We start from the raw sequence: 24,883 nt of genomic DNA, 5'->3' as shown, positions 1-24,883 counted from the left end.
ACGGTGGGAGGGCGTGGGCTGCGACCCTTCTGTTGGCAGTCATAGAGGCAGTGCGTGCACAGACGCGAACGCTCAGCACGCCCGGGCCCGCCCCACACGGTGCATCAGTCCGTGGGCCCCGGCCCGAGGTGACACCACGCCCGCGCGCTAGCTCCCAGAAGCGCGGCCGACACTCGGCCAGGGATGGCAGCTCCCGGGAACGTCCTGGCGCTCGAGGGGTGACCCAGGCGCCAAGGCCGCGCGCCGGGCGTTTCGCGGCCAGGCCCGCCCGGCAGGGGGCGCTGGGACCGACCGCTCAAGCCCGGGCTTCCGGACCCGCCGGCCCTTGCCTCCGCCCTCGCAGAACCCCGCGGCGTCTTCCGGAGCCTGACTGGCCGGGGACAGAGGGGGCGGGGAGCTGACCCGGAGTGGGCGAAGCCGGCGGGCGGGCGCGGCGCTGGAGCCAACTATGCGTGCCATGGGGGCGATCCTGCGGCGCGCGGCGCGCGGCGCCCGGGTGAGCATCCCCGCCCCCCGCCCCGAACTCCACCCAGGCCTCCACCCGGGCCCCTGCCAGTCCGCACTCCAGCCCTGACCCCGGCCGAGCGCCCCCGAGCCCCCGGCCCGCCCCCGCCCGGTGCCTGGCTGGCCGCAGCTCACGGGTTTTTCCCAAGCGCCAGTGGTTGCCAGAACCTCCCCAGCCAGCACCTTCTCTTGCAACCCCTTTTTCTTACCCTCTCGTTTCTCCCTCGCCCCTTTAGCCCCGTCATCTCCCTCCCAGATGGCCTCCTGCCTCCTTCCCTTTCCACTGATTTTATTTTTCTGTTTCCAAACCACCGTCTCGTGATGCTTGCGTACCTTGCAGGACCTGAACACGCGGCGGGACGTCTCCTCCTGGCTGGTAAGTACCCCCAGCCTCCCCTCCTCCTCGCACAAGACCTCCAGGCACGGAGATCTAAAGGCAGAGACCAGGGAATGGAGCTAGGAAGGGTACAGCCCTATTCCTCTAAACTCCAGACACCTGGAGTTAGCCCGTGGCTCTCGGGGAGGTGGGAGGGGAACAGGGCACCGAGCGGGGCGCCAATCTTCTGTGCTGAGGACAGCAGCACCTGATTAACCAACCCCCAGTGTGGGTGGCCCTGCCATAGGCTGGCAGGATCACGGCCTGCCCGCCCTAGCACCAAGTGGGCACCAGAGTTTGAGGGCAGGCTGCTGGACCTTGAAACCTGAGTGTCTGAAACCTGGCTTTCAAATCGCTTCCCTATCCAAAGCTCACGGTCCTCATGGTGTCCTGGGGAAAGGCCTTGCTGGGTGGAGTCAGATCAGCCTCCAGTGAAGGAAACCTGCCATCCACAAAGGCCAGTGGGAAACCAGGAAGGGTTGCAGGCAGGAAGATGCTTCCAGGGCTTGAGCTAACCCTGAGCCCATGATCTTCCCTGGCCACAGGCCCGGTGGTTCCCCAGAACCCCAGCCAGGTCCGTGGTGGCCCTGAAGACACCCATCAAGGTGGAGCTGGTAGCAGGGAAAACCTACAGATGGTGTGTGTGTGGCCGCAGCAAGAAGCAGGTGAGACCCCTGCCTGCCTTCCTACTAATACTCCTGGCTGGGAGTTCCCACCTAGGATGGTCTTATTATTCCCACGAGTACCTGAGGGACACCAAGGGGGCTTGGGGACAAAAGGCCAGTGCCCCCAGCAGCCTTAAGCTCACTGCATCTACCCCTTGCAATGAAGCCAGAGAGACACTCGGTTGCCTAGCCAGCCGGGTGCAGCCGGGCTTCCGGTGGGCTCTTCCGGGGGCTGTTTGCTTCTCAGAGGTGCACTGTGTGGCAGAGCTCACGAGGCTGTCTCCCGTCTCCTCCGTTCTTCCAGGAAGCACCTGGGCCATAGGTTCCCAGGCCTTGAACCCTGACATTGGGAAGGGATTCTGCCCAGGATTCTTCCCAGGTTCTCCTGCCTCCAAAGCCTCCCAGCCTTCCCCCGTGCCCCTCCACTCTTCTTCCAGAAAACTCATCCTTCTCAGTTTATGGGACTTCCTGGCTGCCTGTCACAGCTTGCTGTCTTCTCAGCTTCGCTGCCTGCCCCCACCTGCTTCCCCTTCTGCCCAGGAGCATTTCGTCCCAGCAGGAACCGGCCCACATTGTTTGCCTCCCTGGCCCCTTTCCTTCCTGAGAGACCTCAGACCTGTGTTCCTTCAAGCTATGTGGCGTGGTGTCAGCAGCCCAGGGTCCTGGGTCCCACTTAGGTCTACACACCTCTGCCTCAAGCCCTCTTTAAGACAAGCTGCTGCTTTCTGTTTGCACACTTCTCTCACCTCTCCTCCCATCCCACCCTGACTCCAATGTCAATAGGCCTTGGTTCAGCTAGGCAAGGGGTGGCTCACACCTGTTATCCCAGCACGTTGGGAGGCCAGGGCAGGAGGATCTTTCCAGCCCAGGAGTTCAAGAACAGCCTGGACAACAAAGTTGAGATTTCGTTTCTACAAATGCCTCTACCCCGACCAAAAAATAGCATGGCAGTGCACCTGTGTTCCCAGCCACACTGGAGGCTGAGGAAGGAGGACTGCTTGAGCCCGGAAGGCTGAGGCTACAGTGAGCTGTGTTTGCACCACTGCACTCCAGCCTGGGCAACAGAGCAAGACCCTTTCAGAAAAAAAAAAAAAAAAGGCATTGGCACCAGTTCTGCCTCTAACTAGTAAGGCATATCATCTCTCTGGGCCTGTTTCCATTACCCAGTCTCTGCTTGAGCAGCTTCTGGGATGGGGAGTGCACTCTGGTGCCAGGCAGCCAGTTTGCTATGGGGCATCCCCTCCTCCCTGTAACCTTCACTCCCTGTCACATGCCCAGTTGTTCCATGGAGCCAACAAGGAGACTCAGAGCCATTCACAGACACACACACACTCCTGTTAGTGTCCTGGCCCTCTGGTTGCCCCGGATACTAATGCTGTGAACACTCTACATACTTACCAGACACTTAGTACAGGCAAAGTGCACCATGATCATTATTTCATTTCCTCATCCAACTCAGCACTTATCACCCCACATTACACAGCGGAGGTCACTCAGCAAGCCCCGGCAGTCTGCTCTGGAGCCTGCACCCTAACCACTGTGCCCACTCCCCCTGAGCTCCCGCAGCCCGCCCCGCCCTGCCCCAGCAGGTGGGGTCAGGTCTTTGACTCCCATCTTTCACCCACCAGCCCTTCTGTGATGGCTCCCACTTCTTCCAACGCACTGGCCTATCTCCACTCAAGTTCAAGGCCCAAGAGACGCGCACTGTGGCACTCTGTACCTGCAAGGCTACCCAGAGGCCCCCGTACTGTGATGGCACCCACAGGAGTGAGCGTGTGCAGAAGGCAGAGGTGGGCTCCCCACTCTGAAGGGGCTGTCCAGTCACAGGTGGGCTCGGCTCCAGGCCTGTGACAGGCACCCCTTCTGTGGTGAAGGAAACAGGTGCTGAACCCAAGACCTGGTACCCATGTCTGGCTCACGAAGGAAGAATTACTCCTTATAACATAAAGGTCTCCAGTCTGGGGTTGGCAGGAGTGCACCCTGGGTCAATGTTTGCTGACAGAGAAGACGGTATAAAGAAGGCTGCCCAACCAGACTGGTCCTGTGGTCACTGGTATGCGGCTCACATGCTGCCTCCTGCTCCAGATTTTAACCTGTGTGTGGCTGGGGGCACCTGAGCAGCCACAGGAGAGGGCAGTTCAGATTCATTACATATGGGGTCCCCAAGCCAGGCTGAACCCAGAGACAAGGCACCCTTCCCGTCTTCCCCAAAAGAACTACAGGCTCCAGAAAGTATGCAGCATTTATTACAAAGCCAAGAGATACAGACGTCCCAGGGCAGAGGAGGGCACAGTCACAGGACCTCAGACACAGGGCAAGGCGCAAACACAGACAAGCCCACTGGGGGCTCCCAACCCCACACACCTAGGCTGGGATGGAATCTCAAGTCTCGACTCCTGCTGCCTCCCAGAGCTATGCACACTTGTGGAACTCTCGGTGGGCAGGACCTGCCAGGTCTGTCCCTAGGGAGGTGGTCTGCTGACCTCTGGGGCTGGGACTGGGGCCAGAGCTTACAGGTTTCTGTTTTCTTGTGCTTTTAGATGCAGTTGCTCTGTCCTGACCAGGTGACCGGGCCTCAGCTGGGGGAGGAGGGGCCGCTGGAGGGCTGTGTGCCTTTGGCAAAGTCTGGGGTCTGTGCTTGTGTGAGGTTAACTCACCCCCGCCTCCACTCTATGCCCCAAGTGAGACTCCACCACCAGTCCTGCTAGTGAGGGGTCCCGGGTGAGGGCAGGGGTGGTGGGGGTGAAGCACTTCACAATGCTAACGCCACAGTGGAATTCCAGGGCTGAGACCTCTCAGGGCTTGAATCTTCTTTTCCACAAGATAAATGATGCAAAGGCCACACACACAGGAGAGGAAAAAAAAAGAGGCAGAACTATCTATTCTTTGCACAAAGTTTCCACTGCAAGAAGAGGAGGTGAGGGAGGTGCCACCCCCACCCTGCACCTGCTCCTCAGACCCAGGATTAAACTGCGTTTGTAAAAGGCACTGTTCTTAGCAATTTCTGGACATTCAACAATGCAGGGGGCAGCCACTGGTCAGAGGCAGGACAGCAGCCAAGATGGGAAGAGAAACGGGGGGAGAGGAACAGTTCTAACTGGCTCCTATTGACAGTTAGAATTGTGCCTAAAGCTTTGGGGCTGAAGGGGCCCCCAACACCCCATCTGCCTTGGGAACAGTGAGGACAGCGCAGAGCTTGACTGAGCCTCCAGTGGCCCGTCCAGTTCATCTCCAGGCACCCCCAAAAAGAGCAGAGCAAATTACACAAGACCCCCCCAAAAATGAACACCATTCCCCACACATACACACACACATAAAGTTTGTTTCCTGTGGCACTTAAATTAATCTGGTTGGTCCATAGAAAATAAGTATGTATATTTGGTTTTTCCTATGTACATATATATATAGATTTATTTATAAAACCCGTCCCCCACCCCCAAGGTGGGAAGAGCTGGGGAAAGTAGAAGAGGTGGAAAAAAGGGCCCAGAAAAAGTGGAGGGAGTGGAGAGGCTTGGCTGGAAGGAGGGAGAGAGGGTCCCTGGCCTCAAGTTAAGGGGGGCACGGGAGCACCGTTGACAGTCATCTTGCGCCCCCTGCTGGTGGAGGATGGTGTCTGCAGGCAGTTCGAGGTACCCCCGTTGGCAGCTGTGGTGGTCCCACTGGCTGCAGAAGGGGGAGTGGGGGAGGTAGGGTGGGTGGCTGGAGGCCCATGGGAGCTGGGAGAGCCATGGGATGGGGTGGCTGGGCTGGGCAGGGAGGAGGAGGTGGCTGGTAGGGTGGCAGGGCTGGGAGCCTTGTCGCTGACCGACTCACACTCGGACGCCCCGCTGGTGTTGGTGCCCTCGGAAGGGGTGGGCACCGTGGCTAGGGTGAGCCGCTTGCAGGCCGGCTGGACACGGTACTTGAGGGGGAGAGGCCCGTTCTGTGGGAAGAGGGAGGAGGAAAGAGGCAGGGAAGGGACGGTGTCAGGAGAGGCCAACTAGAAGGCCACCAGCTCCATCCCACAGTGTCCAAACAAGAAAAAAGGGAAAGGACAGGACCTCAGAGAGGAGAGAGACAAGGACACAGGGCACAACCCAGAGAGGCAAAAGGTCTAAGAGGAGAGACTCGGTCAGAGAGGAAGAGAGGAGAGAGGGAGACCAAAACATGGCAGTCACCAGCACCTGTTTATGCCCCTAAATCAGGGGACGCCATCTGCCCAAGGAGTCTTGTCTCCTGAGCGGAAAGTCATCACAAGAGATGGCCCCGAGGCTGACCTGCTGTGGCAAGCCACCCTGGACACGCAGCTCATGGGACAAGGGATGGACTGTCTCTGGTTAAGAGGAGGGTGGCCCACGTGGCCACAGACCAAGGCCAGACCCTTCGGGGACCTGCTCCCTGCCGGCCCCACCCACTGGCTCACCCGTCGCCAGGGGTAGATGTAGGCGATGTCCATAAGGGTGTAGTATTCCTTCAGCGGCTCGTCCTCGTACAGAACCTCCACCTGGAGGAGGGAAGTGGAGGACACCATGACCCTGGCCAGGCTTGGGGCTCCGGGCTGGAAATGTGGGGACTGGGAGTTGAGGCCATGGGAAGGGTGGATTTGTAGATGGTCCTTCATTCCTTGGGGGTTTCACTGTGGATCTGACTTCCCTGTCGGAGCCATTCCAACATAACTCCTGACCACCAGGTAGGAAGGGGTCCAGAGACCATTTCCTTCTTGGTAGCAGCCCGGCCCCACCATGCACACAGCTGTCTGGGTCTCCTATCTCTGGCAGGTCTCCCAGAGGAGCTGAAAGGGCTCAGGGGGATCTTCTGGAACTCTGTCTCTCACCCCCAGCTACAAAATGGAACCACCCAGGGAGCTTTAAAAAACACCAATGCAGCCGGGCACAGTGGCTCATGCCTGTAATGCACTTGGGAGGCCAAGGTGGACAGATCACCTAAGGTCGGGAGTTTGAGACCAGCCTGACCAACATGGAGAAACCCTGTCTCTACTAAAAATACAAAAAAAAAAAATTAGCCAGGCATGGTGGTGCATGCCTATAATCCCAGCCACTCGGGAAGCTGAGGCAGGAGAATCATTTAAACCCAGGAGGCGAGGTTATGGCGAGCTGAGATTGCACCATTGTACTCTGCAGCCTGGGCAACAAGAGCGAAACTTCATCTCAAAAAGAAAAAACAAACAAAAAAACACCAATGCCTGGCTCGGTACAGTGGCTCACGCCTGTAATCCCAGAGCTTTGGGAGGCCAAGGTGGGTGGATCGCCTGAGGTCAGGAGTTTGAGACCAGCCTGGGCAACATGGTGAAACCTCGTCTCTACTGAAAACATATAAATCAGCCTGGTGTGGTGGTGCATGCTTATGATCCCAGCTACTCTGGCAGCTGAGGCATGAGAATCGCCTGAATACGAGAGGCAGGGGTTGCAGTGAGCAGAGATTGCAAAACTCCTGCCTAGGCGACAGAGCGAGATTCCATCTGGAGAAAAAAAAGAAATATGGTATCTAGGCCTGGGAATGGTGGCTCACACCTGTAATCCCAGCACTTTGGGAAGCTAAGACGGGCGAATCACCTGAGGTTTGGAGTTCGAGACCAGCCTGGTCAAATGGTGAAACCCTGTCTCTACTAAAAATACAAAAATTAGCTAAGTGTCATGTTGCACACCTCCAGTCTCAGCTACTCGGGAGGCTGAGGCAAGAAAATCGCTAGAACCCGGGAGGCAGAGGTTGCAGTGAGCCGAGATTACTCTACTGCACTCCAGCCTGATGACAGCAAGAAAAAGAAAAAAAGAAAAAAAAGAGAAATGGAATCTACTAAAAGAAATATGGAATCTACTAAATCAGAATCTGCATTTTAACAAGATCTCCAGGGTACACACAGACATTCAAGCTTGAAAAGCCATGTTCTAGAGCTCCACTGGAATTCAGACTAGCCTCCCCCCAGGCAACTGGCCCCAGGCGAGGCCCCGTGTTCCACACTCACCCCTGCCACAGTTCCAGTGTGCAAGCACGTACATATACATGCCACCTTGGTCCCATGCACCACTGCACACGGAGGCTGCCCCCACCCTAATCTCGGTTTCAACCACCCTTCTATTAACATGTGGACTCAGTTAGCCAGGCGAGCCCTGGGTGACACCTAGCCAGCCCTGAACAACAGCTGGGGTGCACAGACTGTCAGACACACCCAGACACAGACATTCATTTTTTGAAAGGCCCAGGGACCCACCTTGTACTTGCTGGGCACATCCATCTTGTTGCGGAGAAACTTGGCGAGGTGCATGACGGTCATGGCTGCCGGGCACCGCAGGAAGCGCACCCCTGTCTGCTGGGGCACAGGCACCCATGGTATGGGGTCCAGCCCAGGCCACTCCCTCCCAGCCCACATTCCAGTCCTGGTCAGGCCCCGGCACTCACTTTCTCTTTGTCCCCATCCCCATTCTCCAGGGGGCCCTTCTTTTCATCCCGGTCCCTGGGGGCGGAGAAAGAAACAAAGCTAGGAAGACCCAGGAGGAGGATCCCTCAATGCGCCCATCCAGAGGCCCCTGGGTGGGAGAAGGGGTGACCCAGCCTAGGAGCCCAAAAGGGGTCAGCCTGGGCCAGACTTGCCTGGCACCTTCGTAGAACTCAATGGAGAGGCTGACAATCTCATCATCGCTCAGAGCCCCCTTCTCCTGCTCCAAGACCTCACCTCGGTCCTCATTGGAGCCGTTGGGGACTGCAGAAGGACAGAAATCTCAGGTAGGCAGACGACGGAGGAAGGGAGCCCGCCAAGGACCCAGGGATCATGAACTCAGCCAGGTGAGCCTGGCCACCAGGGGAGGCGGGCGTGGAAGAAGTCAGAGGGTGAGTGGTGGTAGCATTACACACCTGCCTGGTCCCAGGCACACCCACGCACACACAGATGGACACGAGCACACTCACCCTCCGTCAGGGGGTACGCTGCATAGAAGTCCCGCCGCCGTTTCATCTCATCTGGAAGAAGGCAGCAGGATGAGGACAGGGCCATGGGTTGGGAAATGGGGTCGGTGGGCGGGAGGAGAAATGGTGTACAGATACCTTTAAAAAGCCCAGGAACCAATTTGTAGACAATGTCTTGGAGGGTTTTGTCAGACCTGGGGACAAACGGACAGGGCTTATCAGCCACACGCTCTCCAGAGAACTCCTCTGATCTCACCCTGCTCTCCCAGCCAGGGGACCCCTCTTCCCACCCCTTCCTGAGACCCTGTGCCCAGCCATCGGGGTCCCTGTGGATCTGGTCTTTGCCGCTCTAGTATGTCAGCCTGTGACAAGCCAGATGCGACCCCAAGGGAAGGAAGTGGCCCAGGTCCACGCCTTGTGCTTCTCCCACACCTGCTGCCTTGATGAAGGAAGCATGGAGGGCGGGAGGGATGGGGGAGGCTGACCCAGGGGGTCGCATGAGCAGGAGGTGCGGGCCATGCCCACCTGATGCTCAGCAGTGGCCGGGTCTTATGCACCTGCACATCACACATGGGGCAGTATTTGTTGGTCTCCAGGTAGCGCACGATGCAGGTTTTGCAGACTTGGGGGTGTGGAGAGAGAGAGAGAGAGGAGAGTCAGAGCCGCCTTCCGACCCCAGGACCAGCTTCCCTGCCCTCTGCTCAGACCCAGCTATCCTTTCTCCTCCACCTGTCCCTGCTCCGAGGCCCAACGAGGCAATGTGTGTTCTGCACGTGTGGCGCCTGTCCCTGTGCATCGTGGAGGGAAGCTGGACAGGCCAGTGTCATGTACAATGCAGAAGGGCAGCCCGAGTTCCCAGCCCCACCGATGGAGGAGAAGACAAAAAGAGCCAGCCTGTTAGAGGTGCCCCTGGCCCTCACCCGCTTGCCGCCAAGCCCACAGTGCAAACGGGGGTGTCTGCATAAAATTTCAGCCATTTCAAGAAAGAACTGAGATTTCAGAGGCAATGAACTTCTGGGCTGACACCCTGCGCCTGGTCACCCCTGCCAGGTCGGCCCCTGTGACCTGAGGATTCCTGGCAGACACCTGGATGCGTCTGCTCTACAGGTCTTTAGTGCTACCTTCCTCAGGCCATGCCCACCCCCATTCTGGGCACAGAGGCTGCCGACCCTGAGCAGCTCCCCTCCCGCCAACTCACAGGAATGCAGGCACTCCACAATAGTGGTGGCGTCGATGAAGTACCCCCCACAGAGGGCACACATGAGGTGGGGATTCAGCTCCGTGATTTTGATCCGTGTAGTCCGATGCATGATTCCGGGGTCAGGGGTGGGGGGACTGGGGAGCGTTGCCCTGGGAAACGGAAGTGGAATCAGAAACTCAGAGCGTTGGCAGCCCCTCCCACGCATCATCCACACCTCCCAGCCCATCCCTCCCTGAGCCCAAGGCCCTTCTCTGCCTTCAGGGTGGGCTGGGGCCATACATGTGGCTGGTTCTTTCTGGCCCCCTATGAGTGTTCATTAGGTTCCGGGCTCTGGAGATTCACCCAACCTTGAGCAACAACGTCAGCTCTCTCTGAGGAGCAGGAGGAAAGACTGAAGTTAGGCCACAGTTCGTACTGTCCAACTCCCCAGAGAATATAATGAGGCAGGAAAATAGGAGAGAAGAGGATTTTTAAAACTCTCCAGGCCGGGCACGGTGGCTCACGCCTGTAATCCCAGCACTGTGGGAGGCCGAGGTGGGCGGATCATGAGGTCAAGAGATCGAGACCATCCTGGTCAACATGGTGAAACCCAGTCTCTACTAAAAAATACAAAACTTAGCTGGGCACAGCGGCATGCGCCTATAGTCCCAGCTAGTCCCAGGCTGAGGCAGGAGAATCGCTTGAACCTGGGAGGCAGAGGTGTGGTGAGCTGAGATTGCACCATTGCACTCCAGCCTGGGCAACAAGAGCAAAACTCTACCTCAAAAACCAAAAATCCACAAAACCTCTCTCCAATCCCAGGCTGGGCGCAGTGGCTCATGTCTGTAATCCTGGCATTTTGGGAGGCTGTGGCAGGAGGATCCTGCTGGCTCAAGTGATCCCTTGAGCCTGGGAGGTTGAAGCTGCAGTGAGCTGGGATTATGCCACTGCACTCAAGCCTGGGCAATAGAGCAAGACTCTGTCTAAAAAAAACAAAGCAAAACAAAACTCCCCAATCCCAATCCACAGTCACTGACTTGGTCCACATTTAAAGCATACTAGGAACTAGGAGGAAATTTAGATAAATAAGCCATTGCCCTGAACTTCAAGGAATAGAAGAGAAAAAATAAGCAATCCTCACTCCCTCAACCCCTCCATCTGTGCAGGGCCTCAGACCTGCCCTTTCCACTACATCCCACGCTCCTTTCTACTCCATCCATTCACTCCTCCTCCAAGCTTCCCTGAAAACACCCAGGGCACAGGCTCCCACCTTCGGTTAGAAGGCCACAGCCATCACTTGTGCTTCCGGCTCTGCATCCAGCCTAGGCCTTGGGGCCCCTCCCTCCTAAGTCTACCAGACCTAGGCTGCTCCCAGGACATCCACCATACACTAACCATTTGGTTTCCAGGCCTGGGACTCAGACAGGGAACATGCCCGAAGCTGGGAATGTGCAGCTCCAGCCCTAGCCCTGAACTCAAAGAGTTTAGGCAAAAAGGCTACACCCCTGCCACAGGAATCCCTCCCACTGCCCCTGATGGAGAGCCCCTGCGTGAGTGCTACCTGCCCACAGCACACACGTGGTCCAGGACCCCCCTCCCCAACCCCCAGCCGCTTTCATGCACCTGCAGGAATTCTCCCCACGTGGTCCCTGTTACCCTCCCACTGTCTCCAGCCCCGGTGACGCCTGTGCCACCTGTTCACAGGCTGTCCAGTGACAAACCACAGGCTCTCACAGATGCCTGCCAAAGCTGGGCAGAAAGTGTCTGTCCCCAGCCCGCCGGGACACCAGCCAGGCGGGACAGGGTCTGCAGAGGTCAAAGTCCAGCTTTGGATTGGCCGCTGTGCTTCCTTCTTGGTAACAGAAATCAAACCAGCACCTGGAAGGGACAGCCCCTCCCTCCTCTTTCCCAGACTAAAAGCCCAGGGGTGGGGCTTGGGAGGGTGGCCAAGCCCCAAGAGCTCCTTTACAACATACTCACACCCTTCTGTCCTTTCCAGAAAGACTTCTAAAGCCACCACACTGGGTTTTCTAGGACAAGAAATTCACAGCCGGGATCAGCAGTTTCTATAGAGACCCCAGGATGAGTCTGGCCGGGACCCAGACAGCCAACAGAGTCTCAGGGAACCTAGCCAGAGACCGAAAGAGATGCAGAGACACAAAGGCCACACGTGGGAGAGACAGGCAAGTTGCAGGGCAGACAGGGGAACAAGCCAGTCCCACAGCAAGCCCAGAGACAGGGCGGAGAGGTGGCGGCCCCCATGATCTGAGAAGGTAGAGGGGTTCCCACCCCATACACGGTGGCCTCGGTCAGTCCTCCCTGCATGGGTCCCCCTTTCGAAATTACGCAGAAGGCTGCTGGCTACTCCACTGTTTGGTCGTTTCCATAGTAACCCTGTCCCTGGCAAGATGCCCAAATATTATTACAACCATCCAGAGGAGAGAATAATCCAAGTAGCTGTCTCTCTGAGCGTGTGTAATATCCATCGTGTGTACGTGCCGTCTGGGCCTCCAAAAGTACTTCCTGTGACTGCCTGTCTGTCACGTGTGTGTCCAGATGCATCTACATGTGTGTGCACGCACTGCCACTAACAAACACTCTGGGCTCTGATAACACCTGGAGTCCCTATTGCTGGGTAAATCGCATGCCCTCATCCCTCCCACTCACCCTCTTATACAAGTGCACGGTACACACACACACACACACACACATAAACACGTAGGCTCTGCATACTTCACACTGCCCTGAGCCACCTCATTCACACACCCGCTGTGTTTTCAAAACAGACACTTACTCTTTTTTTTTTTTTTAAAGACAGTCTTGCTCTGTTGCCCAGGTTGGAGGGCAGTGATGTGATCTCAGCTCACTGCAGCCTCCACCTCCCAGGTTCCAGTGATTCTTGTGCCTCAACCTCCTGAGTAGCCGGGATTACAGGCACCTGCCACCACACCCAGCTAATTTTTGTATTTTTTTTTTTAAGTAGAAATGGGGTTTTGCCATGTCAGCCAGGCTGATCTTGAACTCCTGGCCTCAAGTGATCTGCCTGCCTCGGCCTCCTAAAGTGTTGGGATTACAGGTGTAAGCCACCAACCCAGCCGACATTTGCTCTTAAAGACCCCACAGCCAGGAGCCCCACACTGCAAATGGCTGTGCCCCTTACCCGATCAGTTCCCTGCACATTTCTGAGAATTCAGCCCGAGCCTATCCCTCGGGCCTCTGTCTAGACACAAGGCCCAAGGTGGTGCAGATTGAATGAAACGCTGTTCCTTCTCCAGTTCCCCTTGCCAGCCAGGCTTGGTGGCTCACCCCTGTAATATCAGCACTTTGTGAGGCCAAGGTGGGTGGATCACAAGGTCAGGAGTTTGAGACCAGCCTGATCAACATGGTGAAATCCCATCTCTACTAAAAATAAAAAATTAGCCGTGCATGGTGGCGGGCACCTGTAATCCCAACTATTCAGGAGGCTGAGGCAGGAGAATCTCTTGAACCTGGGAGGCAGAGGTTGCAATGAGCTGAGATCACCCCACTGCACTCCAGCCTGGGCGACAGAGCAAGACTTTGTCTTGGAAAAAAAAAAAGAAATAAGCCCCTTGTCTCACTCCCTGCTCCCTGCCACCCCATCCCCACAGGTTCTGACTGTTACCTCTGGGGCTGAGGGTGGGGAGAAGCACTGATTGGCTCCTCACCGGATTGCCATGGTTACCTGCAAGGCCCTGCCAGCAGGTGCCAAGAGCAATGTAAACTGGAGCTCTGTCTCCCTAGAGCACCCTCTCCCTGGCTCCCCATCCCAGGAGGCCCCAGGCCCTGCATTCCTGACATCCAGTTCCTCCCCCCCTGCACTGGCTGGTGTGCTGTGGGAAGGCAAGGGAAAAGGGGTGATGGTGGCTGGAAATCCAGTTGTCATTACTTTGAAGAGGCTAGGAGATGGGAAGAACTTGAGGGATAAAGAGTGAGAGACATAGATCCCAAGAAACAGAAAGGAGAGGCTAAGCGCCATTGGAAATGGCCTCTGCAGAGCTCAGGGGCTTTAAAACTTCAGTCCCAGCTGTGCCCCTCAGTGACTCAGCACTGTCTCCACCTCTAACACCACTCTCCCTGCCACTGTCTTTGCAAGGGCATGTGTGACCCTTAGGTGGCCCACATTCTGGGCCCTGGGGCCCCGGGTCTGACTATAGCTACTCTAGCAGGAAGGGAACTTGCTCAGCACTCAGCATCCAACCCCGAACCCTCCTTGCCATTCAAGCCTAGCACTTGTATTTCCCAGTCCTTAAAGACCCCTGCTAAGAAATCAACCCCCATACATCTATTTTGGAGTCTCACTCTGTCTCCTAGGCTGGAGTGAAGTGGCGTGATCTCTGCTCACTGCAACCTCCGCCTCCTGGATTCAAGCCATTCTCCTGCCTCAACCTCCTGAATAGCTGGGACTACAGGCATACGCCACCACACCCAGCTAACTTTTGTATTTTTAGTAGAGACAGGGTTTCACCATGTTGGCTAGGCTGGTTTCAAACTCCTGGCCTCAAGTGATCCGCCCACCTCGGTCTCCCAAAGTGCCGGGATTGCAGGCATGAGTGAGCCACTGCGCTCGGCCCCATCTTCTATTTTAACCAGTGTCTTTCTGGAAGCCACCCTGCAATTTAGGCCTCTCTCACTTCTTCATGGTCCCCTGTTTTCCACAGTGGGTCTCCCAGCCCCAAGGCCCCTGTGTTCTCTGATGCCACAGCCCTCTCTGCTCTGCCTGCCTCCAAATGAAATCAGCCCCACTCCCTCACTAACAAGTCTCCAGGTCTTGGGGAAAGTCACTCAAGGTCACATCCAGATGTCTAGTATTGCAGAGGTGAAAGAGATCTTAGAAAGCACCTTGTCACCCCACGCGGTGGCTCACACCTGTAATCCCAGCACTTTGGGAGGCAGAGGCAGGGGGATCATGAGGTCAGGAGATGGAGACCATCCTGGCCAACATGGTGAAACCCTATCTCTACTAAATATACGAAAAACTAGCTGGGCGTGGTGGCACATGCCTGTAGTCCCAGCTACTTGGGAGGCTGAGGCAGAAGCATCGCTTGAACCAGGGAGGCGGAGGTTGCAGTGAGCCGAGATCGCACCACTGCACTCTAGCCTGGGCAACAGAGCAAGACTCCCATCTCAAAAAAAAAGGTGAGTACACTCAGAGAGAAGTGACTTGTGTAAGGTCACACAGGAAAGCAATGGCAGTCCTGTGACAAGAAACTGCCTGACTCCCACCTCAGTGCTTTTAACACCCTGACACCCAGCCAGGCTCCTCACTCATCTAAAGCAATAATGCCTGGCTCCATCCCAGCAGGTGGGAGGGCAGCTCCCTGGAGTGGCGGGAAAACCACTCAGTGGGCCACCGTCTGGGAGGGAATCAGTCCAGCCAAGCACAGCCTCCTGCCTTGACGAAGGAGGAGGAGGCAGTGTTAATCACCTTACCCCCTTTCCACGGTACACAGCGGGAAACAGGCTGCCGGGAAGCACGGCATCAAGACTCAGACCCTGGGTTCTCTGACTCTGTTCCTCTCCCAGCTTCATGGGTCCAACTGTGCAATCCTCTTGTATTTGTGTTTGGGCCATAAGGGTCTGCCTAGGCACACTGTGAACCTCCCAACTTTCCTCGATCCTTGACAATGGCACAAAGATCTACTCCCCTGTCCTCACCATGCATTGAAAAGGGCCTTTAGCCTCCTGAAGCTGGGCGTACTCAGCCCTCTCTCCCTCTCCCACCTCTCAGCTCCCTAAGATCAAACAAAGGCAAACCCCAAAATTTACAATTGCCAGATACACACACATACAGAAAGACACACCCCCCTCCTCCTCTCACTCACCACACAAGGCCAGATAGACACAACAGGACACCACACTCACACAATCACAGCCAGACCAGAGCCAGGCCCACCTTGCCAGATGCAGGAGCCGCCCCCATCCACCCAGCACCTAGAAGCACACGGCCTGACATCCCTGCCTGGAACCAGATCTGCTAATACATACTAACCTTTTGTATGCCCCTGGTCCACCCAGGGTAAATGATAACATAAGTCTTCCAGCAACAAAGGCAGTTCAGCTTCCAACGTCTGCCCTAGGGACCAGAGGCTGAGGGCTGCAGTGGGCATCTGACCTGCACAAAGCTGTACCCTCTTCCAATCCAGGCTCTCCATTCCCATGGCAACAGCTCCATCAACCAACATCTCCCAGGCAAGGCCAGGGACAGTAGAGAGTACCCCTTCCTGCCCAACCCCCAAGACTTCAGCTTGAACCCTACCCAGCTACACAAGGTCTGGATCCTGGGGTCGGTTTCCTGTTCATTCCAAAGCCAGTTCTAAAGCCTCAATCCCCTACCCCCCAACCAGGGGAGCCCCTAGGAAAACCTTCCCACCAAAAAGCTGCAACAGAGCTGGCTTTATGCTCCAAGTAATAACATCTTGGACCAGAGTGGTGGGGGTAGGGAAAAATTAAAGAGTTTCAGGAATAGAAACTGCCAGAGGTCCCAGAGGAGGAGGCATCAGAAGGAGTGGGGAGGGGACAACCAGGAGACCGCACTCTGGGGAGACTGAGGCAGCATGGGGGACACTGAGGGACAAAGACCTCGGGGAAGCGCTGGGTAACACTTCCACAATATTCATTGGCAAATTCACCCGCCTCTAGGCCGCCTCCTCCCACCTCAAGCCAACTGGAGCGATTACGGGCGGACAGGGGCAGTGGGGGAGGGCGAGGGGCATGGCCGGGACCACCGTGGAAACAGGACAGGCAGGGGGTGTCTGCTTGCCCGGAGGTCCCATGCCCTCAGAGCTAGCAGCAGGAGGGTGTGCGGAGGGTGGGGTGGCCGGGCGCCCAAAGGCAAAGGGGGCCAGTTCATCAGACCCCCCTGCCTCCGCTGGCCATGGGAAATACCGCAATAGATTTCCCTCCATCCCCATTCTACCCCCTCAGCCGGAGCTTCCCCAGGAGCCCAGGTCCAAGGGTCAGGGACCCCAGTTACCGGGTGGCCGCTTCCACCTTCCCTAGAGCCAAACTTTCGGCGGGGCCCGGGGAGGGGTGTTCCGGAGGGAGGCTCTGCTGAGGTGGTTCAGGGAGGGGGCGGGGCGCCGGCGCCGGGACGGGGAGCGGGGACCGGCTGGGGGAGGTGCCCGAGAGGACCCGGACCCCGGCGGCGAAGGGCGCCCTCCCCCGGCCTCGCGGCCGCCTCAAAACACGACCCCGTCTGCCGGCCCCAAGTCCCCGCGCGTCCGCGGCGCCCCAGTGCCCACGGGGGAGCGACCCCTGCCCAGACGGAAAGGGAGCAGATCGGGCAGAGCCGGGGCGGCTTTGGCTCGCGGGGAGCGGCGACCCAACCCAGCGCGCACCCCGCGAGCCCTCCCGGCTGCTCGGGACCTTCCCCCTCGCTACCTCGGAACAGGGTCTGCCCAGGGGCTGCTGCACAAAGAGGTGGTGGTCGAGGGAGACGCCAAATCGTTAAGAGGGGGAACCCGTTTCGGCCATCTTGGAAGAGAGGAAAGGGAAAAAGGGACAGAAAAAAGGGAGAAAGAAAGGCGGACGGGGCGAGCTGGACTGGGGGCTGGCAGGGCGGGGGGGCGGTGCGAGGGCAGGGTCGGCTCAGAGCCTCCCCCTCCCACCGGGGCTTGTAGAGAAGGGTCGGCCCCCATCCCAATCCCCAGAGGGTTACCGGGCAGAAGAGGAAAAGGAAGGGGGAGTCGCTCCGCTTACCTGGGTTCAGGGTCCGGTGGGTCTCGGGGAGGGGGGGATGGGAGGGAGGGAGGGAAGGGAGGGGAGGGGGGCCGTAGCCGTGTCGCTCGCCCGGCCGGCGGGAGGGGAGAAACCTACGGTAAGAAAGGAGTTTGTGAAAGCGGCTTGGGGTGGGAGGGAGAGAGGGGAGGGGAGGGGACCGAGGGGGGAGGGGAGGGACCGGAGTTGGGGGGAGACAAAATGGCTTTTTTTCTCCAGACAAGAGTAGGTCCCGCCCACTACTCACCCACGTGACCTCATTCCTTCAGGATGCTGGCGGAGAGGGGAAAAGGAGGGGGAGGCTGGCACTGCCGCTCCCCGCCACCGGGTGCCGTGTCCCCAGCCTGGACGAGACCCCTCCCTTCCTACGCGGCCGCCCCGACCCCGGAGGATGGGTTCTCTTGTTACCTTCCGCACTTAGCCCCTCCCCTCAAAATATGCGTTCCCCTCACTGACCCTGTGATGCCCACCCCTAGCCGGGGCTCCTGGAAAACGGTGAAATGGGGACTGGGCTGAAAGGTGGCCCGCGGGCCTCGACGCCTGGCCTAGACCAAAGAGCGCGGGGCTCCCGCGGGGGACGCAACGCCTTCAGCCACGCGTCCGGGAGATTTTCATTCACTCCAAGTGACACTCCCTTAAAATTAATAACTGCATCTGGGAGGGCGAGCGTGTCCTCCCTGCTCCCCTTGCCCCCTCGGCCACACGGGCGCTGACCCTGAAGAGCGGCGCACAGGGATCCAGCCTGGGCCCCTGGCAGGGAGAAATCGCGAGAGGGGAGTGGAGGTGCGGGGTGAGGCCGGGGTGGGGGGCGCCTCGCCGCGGGGGGCTGTGGAGGCGGCTGCGCCTAGGCGTGCTCGGGCGGAGAAGAAAGGAGGCTCGCTGAGGACGGGAACTCAGGCTCCCGGCCTGGGACACAATAACCTGGCCGACGGCGAGAGGCCACACTGGTCTAGGAAACGAGGCGCCAAGCTGGAAGGTGGGCCCGCGCCTTTTCTCCGGCCTGGCGCGGATTTCGTATTTTTCGCTCGCGCCCTGCGCTGCGCGCTGCCTGTGCACCTCCCTCGGCGCGCGGGCGGGAGTCGGGCGAGCGCCAAGACGGCGGGGCCCGCTGACTCCCACCGGCGCCCCGGCTCCACCCGCCGCTCGGGCTCCGGTCCCCACTGTCTCCGACCGGAGGGAGAGAATGAGGAGGGAGGCTTGGAAATGCCGGGAGGAGCCGTGAGGCCGGCGCCGGGAAGCGAATCGATACCGCATTACTGGACGCCCGTGGGCCTCATGAGGACGGTCGAATCGCTCATTCGTTATTCACGATTTATTAGGGATGGCGGCCGCGTCTGTCCCTCCAGAAAGCTCAATTATCCATCTGGCCAGCAGCGCCATGAAGCGCACTGACGGTGGGAGGCTCGAGTTAGAAATTAGGAAAGGAATCTTCGCCCGGTTTTGGAGCGCCTGTCTCCTCTTCTCTCGTTGCTCGCAGCCAAGGCAGCCCCGGAGCTGGGGGCCCCGGTGAATGTTTTCGCCCTCTGGCCGGCGACCAGGAGACCTGCGCACATTAGCCACCGAGTGACCCTAGCTTGAGCCTGCAGCCACATCGGCGGGATGGGGGCGGGGAGGAAGAGGAAGGGCGGAGAGATTTCCTTCTAGAGGGAGTGGTTGGAGAACCGGCGGGAGAAGGGCCAAGGGAAGATCCGGTCACCTGCTCGCGAGTCTGCACCCGGAAAGGCGAGTTCACCGGCCCTGGAGGAAAGGGGACACGCCCACTGTTCCCAGGGCAAATGTGTCGCCGGCATCCTGGACTCTGCCAGGGAAGACGCACATCCACTACGCTCTGCCGGGAGGGGAGCGCGGCAGGGACTCCCGGTCGGCTGCCCCTTTCTGGCTGCAAGACCCGGAGCAAGAGAAACCTGTAGGGGCTTTGCGGAGACCTGAATCCCACCCACCAACCACACGGGCACCTACGGGCTGCCCCTCGGGGCAGTATCAGCCAGTGGGAAGGGGGCTGACGTTCCTCTGCGGCCCATGAATCCTGGTGACTGCCCGAGGGGCCGCCGGAGTCCATCCACTTATTCCTCGGTTGTTAAGCGCCCGGCAGGAGCAAACCGCTAGAAAGGAGTATGCTAAGACCCCATTACCCACTAACACTCCAGTTTCATCTTTTGCGTCCTGGATGACCAGTCCCCATATTCCTGGCCTTTCTGGTTTCTCAGGGGAACCTTCTGACCCAACTCTTCCCAGATTGGAAGAGTTTCCTAGTCTTTGTTCTATACTGGCCGACAGAGAAGCACCTGTCACGTGCCAATGTCAAATACTGCGCTAGGCACTGGGCATTCAAGGCACAGGAGCCTGGCTTTTGCGCGGGGCGCTCACAGGCCGGTGGGTGCAAACCCTGAGGGACACACAGCCTGTCCCTTTAGCGACCACCACTTCTGTTGTGAGCTCCCGCTAAGGGTGGGTGAGTACTAGGGAGGGCTTCCAGAAGAGGCCTCCTTTGAGCCGAATCTGCAGAGACCAAGTGTCTACGAGAACTGCTTAAGAGTGCTTTGCACATTCTCATCTACAAAGGTCGAGGCTCCCACTGCGCCCAGGAATACGCCTCGGCAGACATTAGGCGCCTCTTGATTTTGTGTTTGCATCTCACCTGGTCCTCTAGCTGACAATGGCATCAGAAGAGTCAGTGTCTGTCACAGACGACTAGGGGCTCGCAGAGGATAGGAACGCGGGAAATCTAGGCAGTTACTTCCAGCACATACGAAGAGCTATTGCGAGGATTAGATCCCTTTAAAAACGGTGACGGTGACGAGGCGGGAGAGGGCGGCTCCTCTCGTGCTTTCAGGAACGTCTTTACCTCTGTGTTCCTTACACCTTTTATCTCCCCCAAACAAGGTCCTTGGTCTGTTTTTGCTTCTATTTTTCCATTCTCCTCCCCACCTCTCTGTGTATTTCCAGGGGAAAAAAATTGTGTTGCTTTAATTCTGATGCTTCTCATATTAAATGCGTCTCTTTTCCCTCTCTTCATTGTCTTGAGGTCTTCCCCATTCACCCTGCTTAGTTCTCTTGTCATGTCCCTTCTTTCTCTATCACAACTGTGTTCTCCCTTTCTCACCTTTGTTTCTCTTAATACCTGTTTCTCTCTCTCCCATTCTCTTCCAGATGTAGTGTTTAGAGACTGTAACATCGATTGAGCCACACAATAGAAAACTGTCCAACCTCCACTGTAAATTCATTCTTAATCCTACGAAAAATGCTTCCTGAAACGTGTTGCATGCACAGTGAGACAAAAACCTCTGTAGGCAGGGTCGGGGGTGTGGAAGGAAGTGCTAGATAAATTATCCCATTATTGACTGAGCAGCAGTGAATTTTCAAGAAGAGTCATTCTCTTAGAAAAAGTATTGCCGTTGCAATTTAAATGCAAAATTTGGATTTTGAGTAACAGACTTACGATTTTATCTTCCGGGAAATAAAAAAAAGAGTCACAGCGTCCCTGGGTGGGCTCGAACCACCAACCTTTCGGTTAACAGCCGAACGCGCTAACCGATTGCGCCACAGAGACCGCGACGACTGCTAGCGTAGCGGAGAGCCGAGTCAATAGGAGCGAGCCTGGACGGCGCAGACGCCGTAAAAGATTCCGCCATCGGGCGAAAGAAGTGGAACCCAGGGGAGAAAGGTAAGGATCCTGATGGGACAGGGGGGCGACGGGGCTTGGGAAGAGAGGACGCCGGACGTGCACGCTCTTCCTCCATTGGCTCGGCGAGAGGTCGACTCTGGCTATCCTCAGGTTCTACCTCAAACGTGGAGAGGCCCGGAACGTCCCTTTTTAGGGTGACCTGAGATTGAGGTTACGTGAAGTCAGACCGCAGGAGGTCCCCCAAATCAGAACAACCTTTGGCTTCCAAACTCTCCTTTACGGCTGAAACCCTGCAGCCGCAGAATACCCGCGACGCCTATCCGCGACGCCTTCCCCTTCCCACCTTGCATCATTAAATTTCCATTTAATGGGCGCCTCCTATATACCAGGCACTGTTCTGGGCCAGTGAATATTTAGAGCCAAACCAAGTGCCTGATACACAGTAAGCATAAGGATTTCTGAAGTGAATAAATAAGCTAGCACAACTAATACGACCAACTCAAACATCACGTTGATAAGCGTCACGATGCCCCTTCTGCTGAGGCCGAAGCCCCCTACACCCAGTTTCACCGGCCCACGTGCGTGCAGGCTCCGCCTCCAGTCCCGGCGGTCTGGAATCCAGGTCCGCCGAGATCCCACTATGCACCGTGTCACAAGGCTCTTCCGCACCCACAGTGACTTTTCACTTCCGCTTTTCCCGCCTCCGTTTTGGCTTTGCAACCGAACTACCTGTACTGGTGACCGACAGCGACGTACGGCCAATAGAAAGCCCAGGTGGCCAGGAAGAGTCCGCCCATCAGCCAATGGAGAGACGGCAACGAGAGCGGTTGTGCAGTGAAGGCTAGACCCGGTTTACTGGAATTGCTTCGGCGATCGAGGGGTCTTAATACGCCGCAATCATGGTGAGATGGGGAGTGAAGCAAAGGGGCACGGGGAGGGATTGAGAAGCGGAGGGAGTTGGGAGAGGTTTGGGGACGAAAAGGGCCTAGGGTCAATGGAAGGAAGCGGTTTCAGTTCGAGGGGAGCAGACCCCGGTGAGGACCAAGAGGGTGAGTGCGGCTCCTCGCCGTCACATAGTGCTTATCCCACCTGGAAAACCAGGGGTCCAGGCTCCGGAATGGAGAACGGGGCGTACGGGAGCCTCCGCATCAGGGGCTGGGCTATGGCAGCGTTTGACCCCCCGCCGCGCTGAGCCCTCCGTTCTGTTTGTCCTAGTCTATTATGTCCTATAACGGAGGGGCCGTCATGGCCATGAAGGGGAAGAATTGTGTGGCCATCGCTGCAGACAGGCGCTTCGGGATCCAGGCCCAGATGGTGACCACGGACTTCCAGAAGATCTTTCCCATGGGTGACCGGCTGTACATCGGTCTGGCCGGGCTCGCCACTGACGTCCAAACAGTGTAAGTGTCAAGGGTCCCCGCCCACACCCAGGCCTCTTCTTAGACCATCCGCCCCCCGCGTCTCCACCGGACTAGTGAGTCTTGAGTCTTGGCCGCACACTATAGCGATACAGAGATGTATCCTAACCAACTTTTACCAGCATTTACTCTGTGCCAAGCTCTGTGGAAAGCACCTTACATACATGGACTTACTTAATCCTCTTCCTGACGATTCTATGTTGCCATCCCATTTTGCAGATGAGGAAACTGAGGGTCTCAGAAAGTGTCTTGCTCAAGATGCAGAGTCAATGAGTGTCAGCCAAGATTGCCGCCCAAGTCTCTCCAAGGCCAAAGTCAGCGCTCAGTACCTAAAGAACTTCAGGTCAACTTCAAGCAGTCATACAGAAAGATAACCAACCTATGACGAGTTGGTGCTTATTAACTGCCATATTAGTTATCTAGTCGCCAGTGGTTATGTGATTCGAGAGAAGGGAGAGTTAGGGAGATGAAATTACAGTGACGGTTCGTTTGTGAGGGTCATGGTCCTCATGGAGTGGTAGTGGTGAGAAAAGAAAGGAAGGGTCGGGCGCGGTGGCTGACGCCTGTAATCCCAGCACTTTGGGACGCTGACACGGGTGGATCACCTGATGTTAGGAGTTCGAGAACAGCCTGGCCAAAATGGCAAAACCCGACCTATACTAAAAATGTAAAAATTATCCAGGCATGGTGGCATGTTCCTGTAATCCCAGCTACTTGGGAGGCTGAGGCATGAGAATCCCCTTGAACCTGGGAGGCAGAGGTTGCAGTGAGCCAAGATCAAGCCACTGCACTCCAGCCTGGGCAACAGAGTGAGACTCTGTCTCAAAAAAAAAAAAGTCCCTTTATTTCTCTCTCTTTCTCTTTCTCTCTTTCTCTTCTTTCTTTCTTCTTTCTTTTCTTTTCTTTTTTTGAGATGGAGTTTGTTGCCCAGGCTGGAGTGCAAATTTTGCAGTAAGGGGAGAAGAGAAGCCAGGGAAGTGAAGAGTAAGAGAGGAAAAGAATGGTGATGGGTTTTCAGGAGGGAACACATGGTCACGGGCAGGTGCTGCAGGCTACTGGTAGTCTGAGGAGCGGCAGTTCCTGGATGCGTTTCCTAGAAGGTGGAGAGACTAGCTCACAAGTGTGGATGGATGCTGGTCAGAAAATGTTCTCATTTCAGCTGGATGTGGTGGCTCATACCTGTAATCCCAGCACTTTGGGAGGCCAAGGCGGGCAGATCTCTTGAGGTGAGGAGTTTGAGATCAGCTTGGCCAACATGGTGAAACCCATCTCTACCAAAAATACAAAAATTAGGCCGGGCATGGTTGCTCATGCCTGTAATCCTAGCACTTGGGAGCCCGAGGTGGGTGGATCACCTGAGGTCAGGAGTTCAAGACCAGCCTGGCCATTAGGGTGAAACCCCATCGTTTAAAATTAAAAAAAAAATACCAAAATTAGCCAGCCGTGGTGGCACATGCCTGTAATCCCAGCTGCTCAGCAGGCTGAGGCTGGAGAATCGCTTGAACCTGAGAGATGGAGGTTGCAGTGACCCGAGATCGCATCACTGCATTCTAGCTTAGGCAACAGAGTGACACTCCGTCTCAAAAAATAAAAAATAAAAAAGTTCTCATTTCTCTTAAAGCCTGGCCAACACAGTGAAGCCCCGTCTCTACTAAAAATACAAAAGTTAGGTCCAGGCGCAGTGGCTCACAGGCGTGAGCCTGTAATTCTAGCACTTTGGGAGGCCGAGGCGGGTGGATCATGAGGTCAAGAGATCGAGACCATCCTGGTCAACATGGTGAAACCCTGTCTCTACTAAAAATACAAAAATTAGCTGGGCATGGTGGTGTCGCATGCCTGTAATCCCAGCTACTCAGGAGGCTGGGGCAGGAGAATTGCCTGAACCCAGGAGGCGGAGGTTGCGGTGAGCCGAGATCACGCCATTGCACTCCAGCCTGGGTAACGAGCGAAACTCCGTCTCAAAAAAAGAAAAAAAAAAAAATACAAAAGTTAGCTGGGCGTGGTGGCGGGTGCCTGTAATCCCAGCTACTTGGGAGGCTGAAGCGGGAGAATCGCTTGAACCCGGGAGGCAGAGGTTTGCAATGAGCCACGATCGTGCCACTGTACTCCAGCCTGGGTGACAGAGCTAGACTCCATCTGAAAAAAAAAAAAAAAATGACTTGAGCTTCATCTTCTAAGGTAAGGAAAACATAAAACTTACTGAGACCTTGCCCAGCCTGCCCGTTTTTCCTGTCCTGGTGGAATCAGAGGTTCCTGTCAGTGTGAAGTCTCCTGTGACCCTTCCCCTCTCTGGTCCCTGTTGTTCTCACACCGTTTCCTTTTCTGCAGAAGGCTTTTCTCACTGAGTTTGCTTGCTTGTGGGCTATAACTGCTCCTTTCACTAGGCCTCAGTTTCCTTACCTTAGAAGATGAAGCTCAAGTCTTTTTTTTTTTTTTTTTTTTTTTTTTTTTTTTTTTTTTTTTTTTTTTTTTTTTTTT

At 56.5% G+C, this 24,883-nt stretch overlaps 3 protein-coding genes, 1 non-coding gene and 1 pseudogene across 10 annotated transcripts in view; 3 read left to right on the top strand and 2 right to left on the bottom strand.

Moving 5' to 3' along the window:
* Positions 1–234: 234 nt before the first annotated feature.
* Positions 235–3,942, top strand: CISD3 (CDGSH iron sulfur domain 3). 2 transcript variants are annotated; one of them, XM_032279275.1, is made up of 4 exons: positions 235–496; positions 845–880; positions 1,426–1,545; positions 1,983–2,964. In XM_032279275.1, the coding sequence occupies exons 1-4, from the start codon at positions 449–451 to the stop codon at positions 2,220–2,222; spliced, it is 444 nt and encodes a 147-aa protein (XP_032135166.1). In that variant the 5' UTR covers positions 235–448; the 3' UTR covers positions 2,223–2,964. The 2 variants fall into 2 exon arrangements, with proteins under 2 accessions (XP_032135166.1, XP_032135167.1); XM_032279276.1 differs by lacking the exon at positions 1,983–2,964 and adding an exon at positions 3,174–3,942 and having other exon boundaries at positions 336–496.
* Positions 3,774–17,523, bottom strand: PCGF2 (polycomb group ring finger 2). 5 transcript variants are annotated; one of them, XM_032279271.1, is made up of 10 exons: positions 17,345–17,523; positions 9,644–9,795; positions 8,971–9,067; positions 8,584–8,639; positions 8,449–8,499; positions 8,134–8,242; positions 7,942–7,996; positions 7,754–7,852; positions 5,948–6,028; positions 3,774–5,467 (listed from the first exon to the last, which is right to left on the bottom strand). In XM_032279271.1, exons 2-10 carry the CDS (start codon positions 9,753–9,755, stop codon positions 5,090–5,092), a joined length of 1,038 nt encoding a protein of 345 aa, XP_032135162.1. In that variant the 5' UTR covers positions 9,756–9,795; positions 17,345–17,523; the 3' UTR covers positions 3,774–5,089. The 5 variants fall into 5 exon arrangements, with proteins under 5 accessions (XP_032135162.1, XP_032135163.1, XP_032135160.1 ...); XM_032279272.1 differs by having other exon boundaries at positions 7,754–7,849; XM_032279269.1 differs by lacking the exon at positions 17,345–17,523 and adding an exon at positions 17,027–17,328 and having other exon boundaries at positions 7,754–7,849.
* A 75-nt stretch (positions 17,524–17,598) lies between these two features.
* Positions 17,599–20,373, top strand: LOC116552544 (annotated as a pseudogene). Its single transcript, XR_004269430.1, has one exon. The product of XR_004269430.1 is annotated as an uncharacterized LOC116552544 (transcript).
* A 465-nt stretch (positions 20,374–20,838) lies between these two features.
* Positions 20,839–20,912, bottom strand: TRNAN-GUU. The gene has a single exon. It is a non-coding gene; the product is annotated as a tRNA-Asn (tRNA).
* Positions 20,913–21,742: 830 nt separating this feature from the next.
* The window catches only part of PSMB3 (proteasome 20S subunit beta 3), an 11,320-nt gene continuing 8,179 nt past the window's right edge, over positions 21,743–24,883 (top strand). The window contains exons 1-2 of the mRNA XM_032279273.1: positions 21,743–21,889; positions 22,203–22,387. Coding sequence (XP_032135164.1) covers positions 21,887–21,889; positions 22,203–22,387 — 188 coding nt within the window. The 5' untranslated portion in view covers positions 21,743–21,886. The remainder of the gene's footprint in view (positions 21,890–22,202; positions 22,388–24,883) is intronic.

Source organism: Sapajus apella, unplaced genomic scaffold (assembly GCF_009761245.1).
Source record: "Sapajus apella isolate SASKATOON/1434 unplaced genomic scaffold, GSC_monkey_1.0 scaffold12, whole genome shotgun sequence".
NCBI classification, from domain to species: Eukaryota; Metazoa; Chordata; class Mammalia; order Primates; family Cebidae; genus Sapajus; species Sapajus apella.
This window is presented reverse-complemented; position numbering and strand designations above follow the sequence as displayed.

Bases quoted from the DNA above. Each gene is read 5' to 3' on its own strand.
- CISD3 (XM_032279275.1), top strand. From the start codon at position 449: ATGCGTGCCATGGGGGCGATCCTGCGGCGCGCGGCGCGCGGCGCCCGG. The intron at 497-844 runs GTGAGCATCCCC...CGTACCTTGCAG, and splicing joins GCGCGGCGCGCGGCGCCCGG to GACCTGAACACGCGGCGGGA. The intron at 1,546-1,982 runs GTGAGACCCCTG...CTCTTCTTCCAG, and splicing joins GTGGCCGCAGCAAGAAGCAG to AAAACTCATCCTTCTCAGTT.
- PCGF2 (XM_032279268.1), bottom strand. From the start codon at position 17,283: ATGGGGGCCGACCCTTCTCTACAAGCCCCGGTGGGAGGGGGAGGCTCT. The intron at 8,640-8,970 runs GTGGGCATGGCC...GTTTGTCCCCAG, and splicing joins CGGCCACTGCTGAGCATCAG to GTCTGACAAAACCCTCCAAG. The intron at 7,997-8,133 runs GCAAGTCTGGCC...CTCCGCCCCCAG, and splicing joins GAGTTCTACGAAGGTGCCAG to GGACCGGGATGAAAAGAAGG.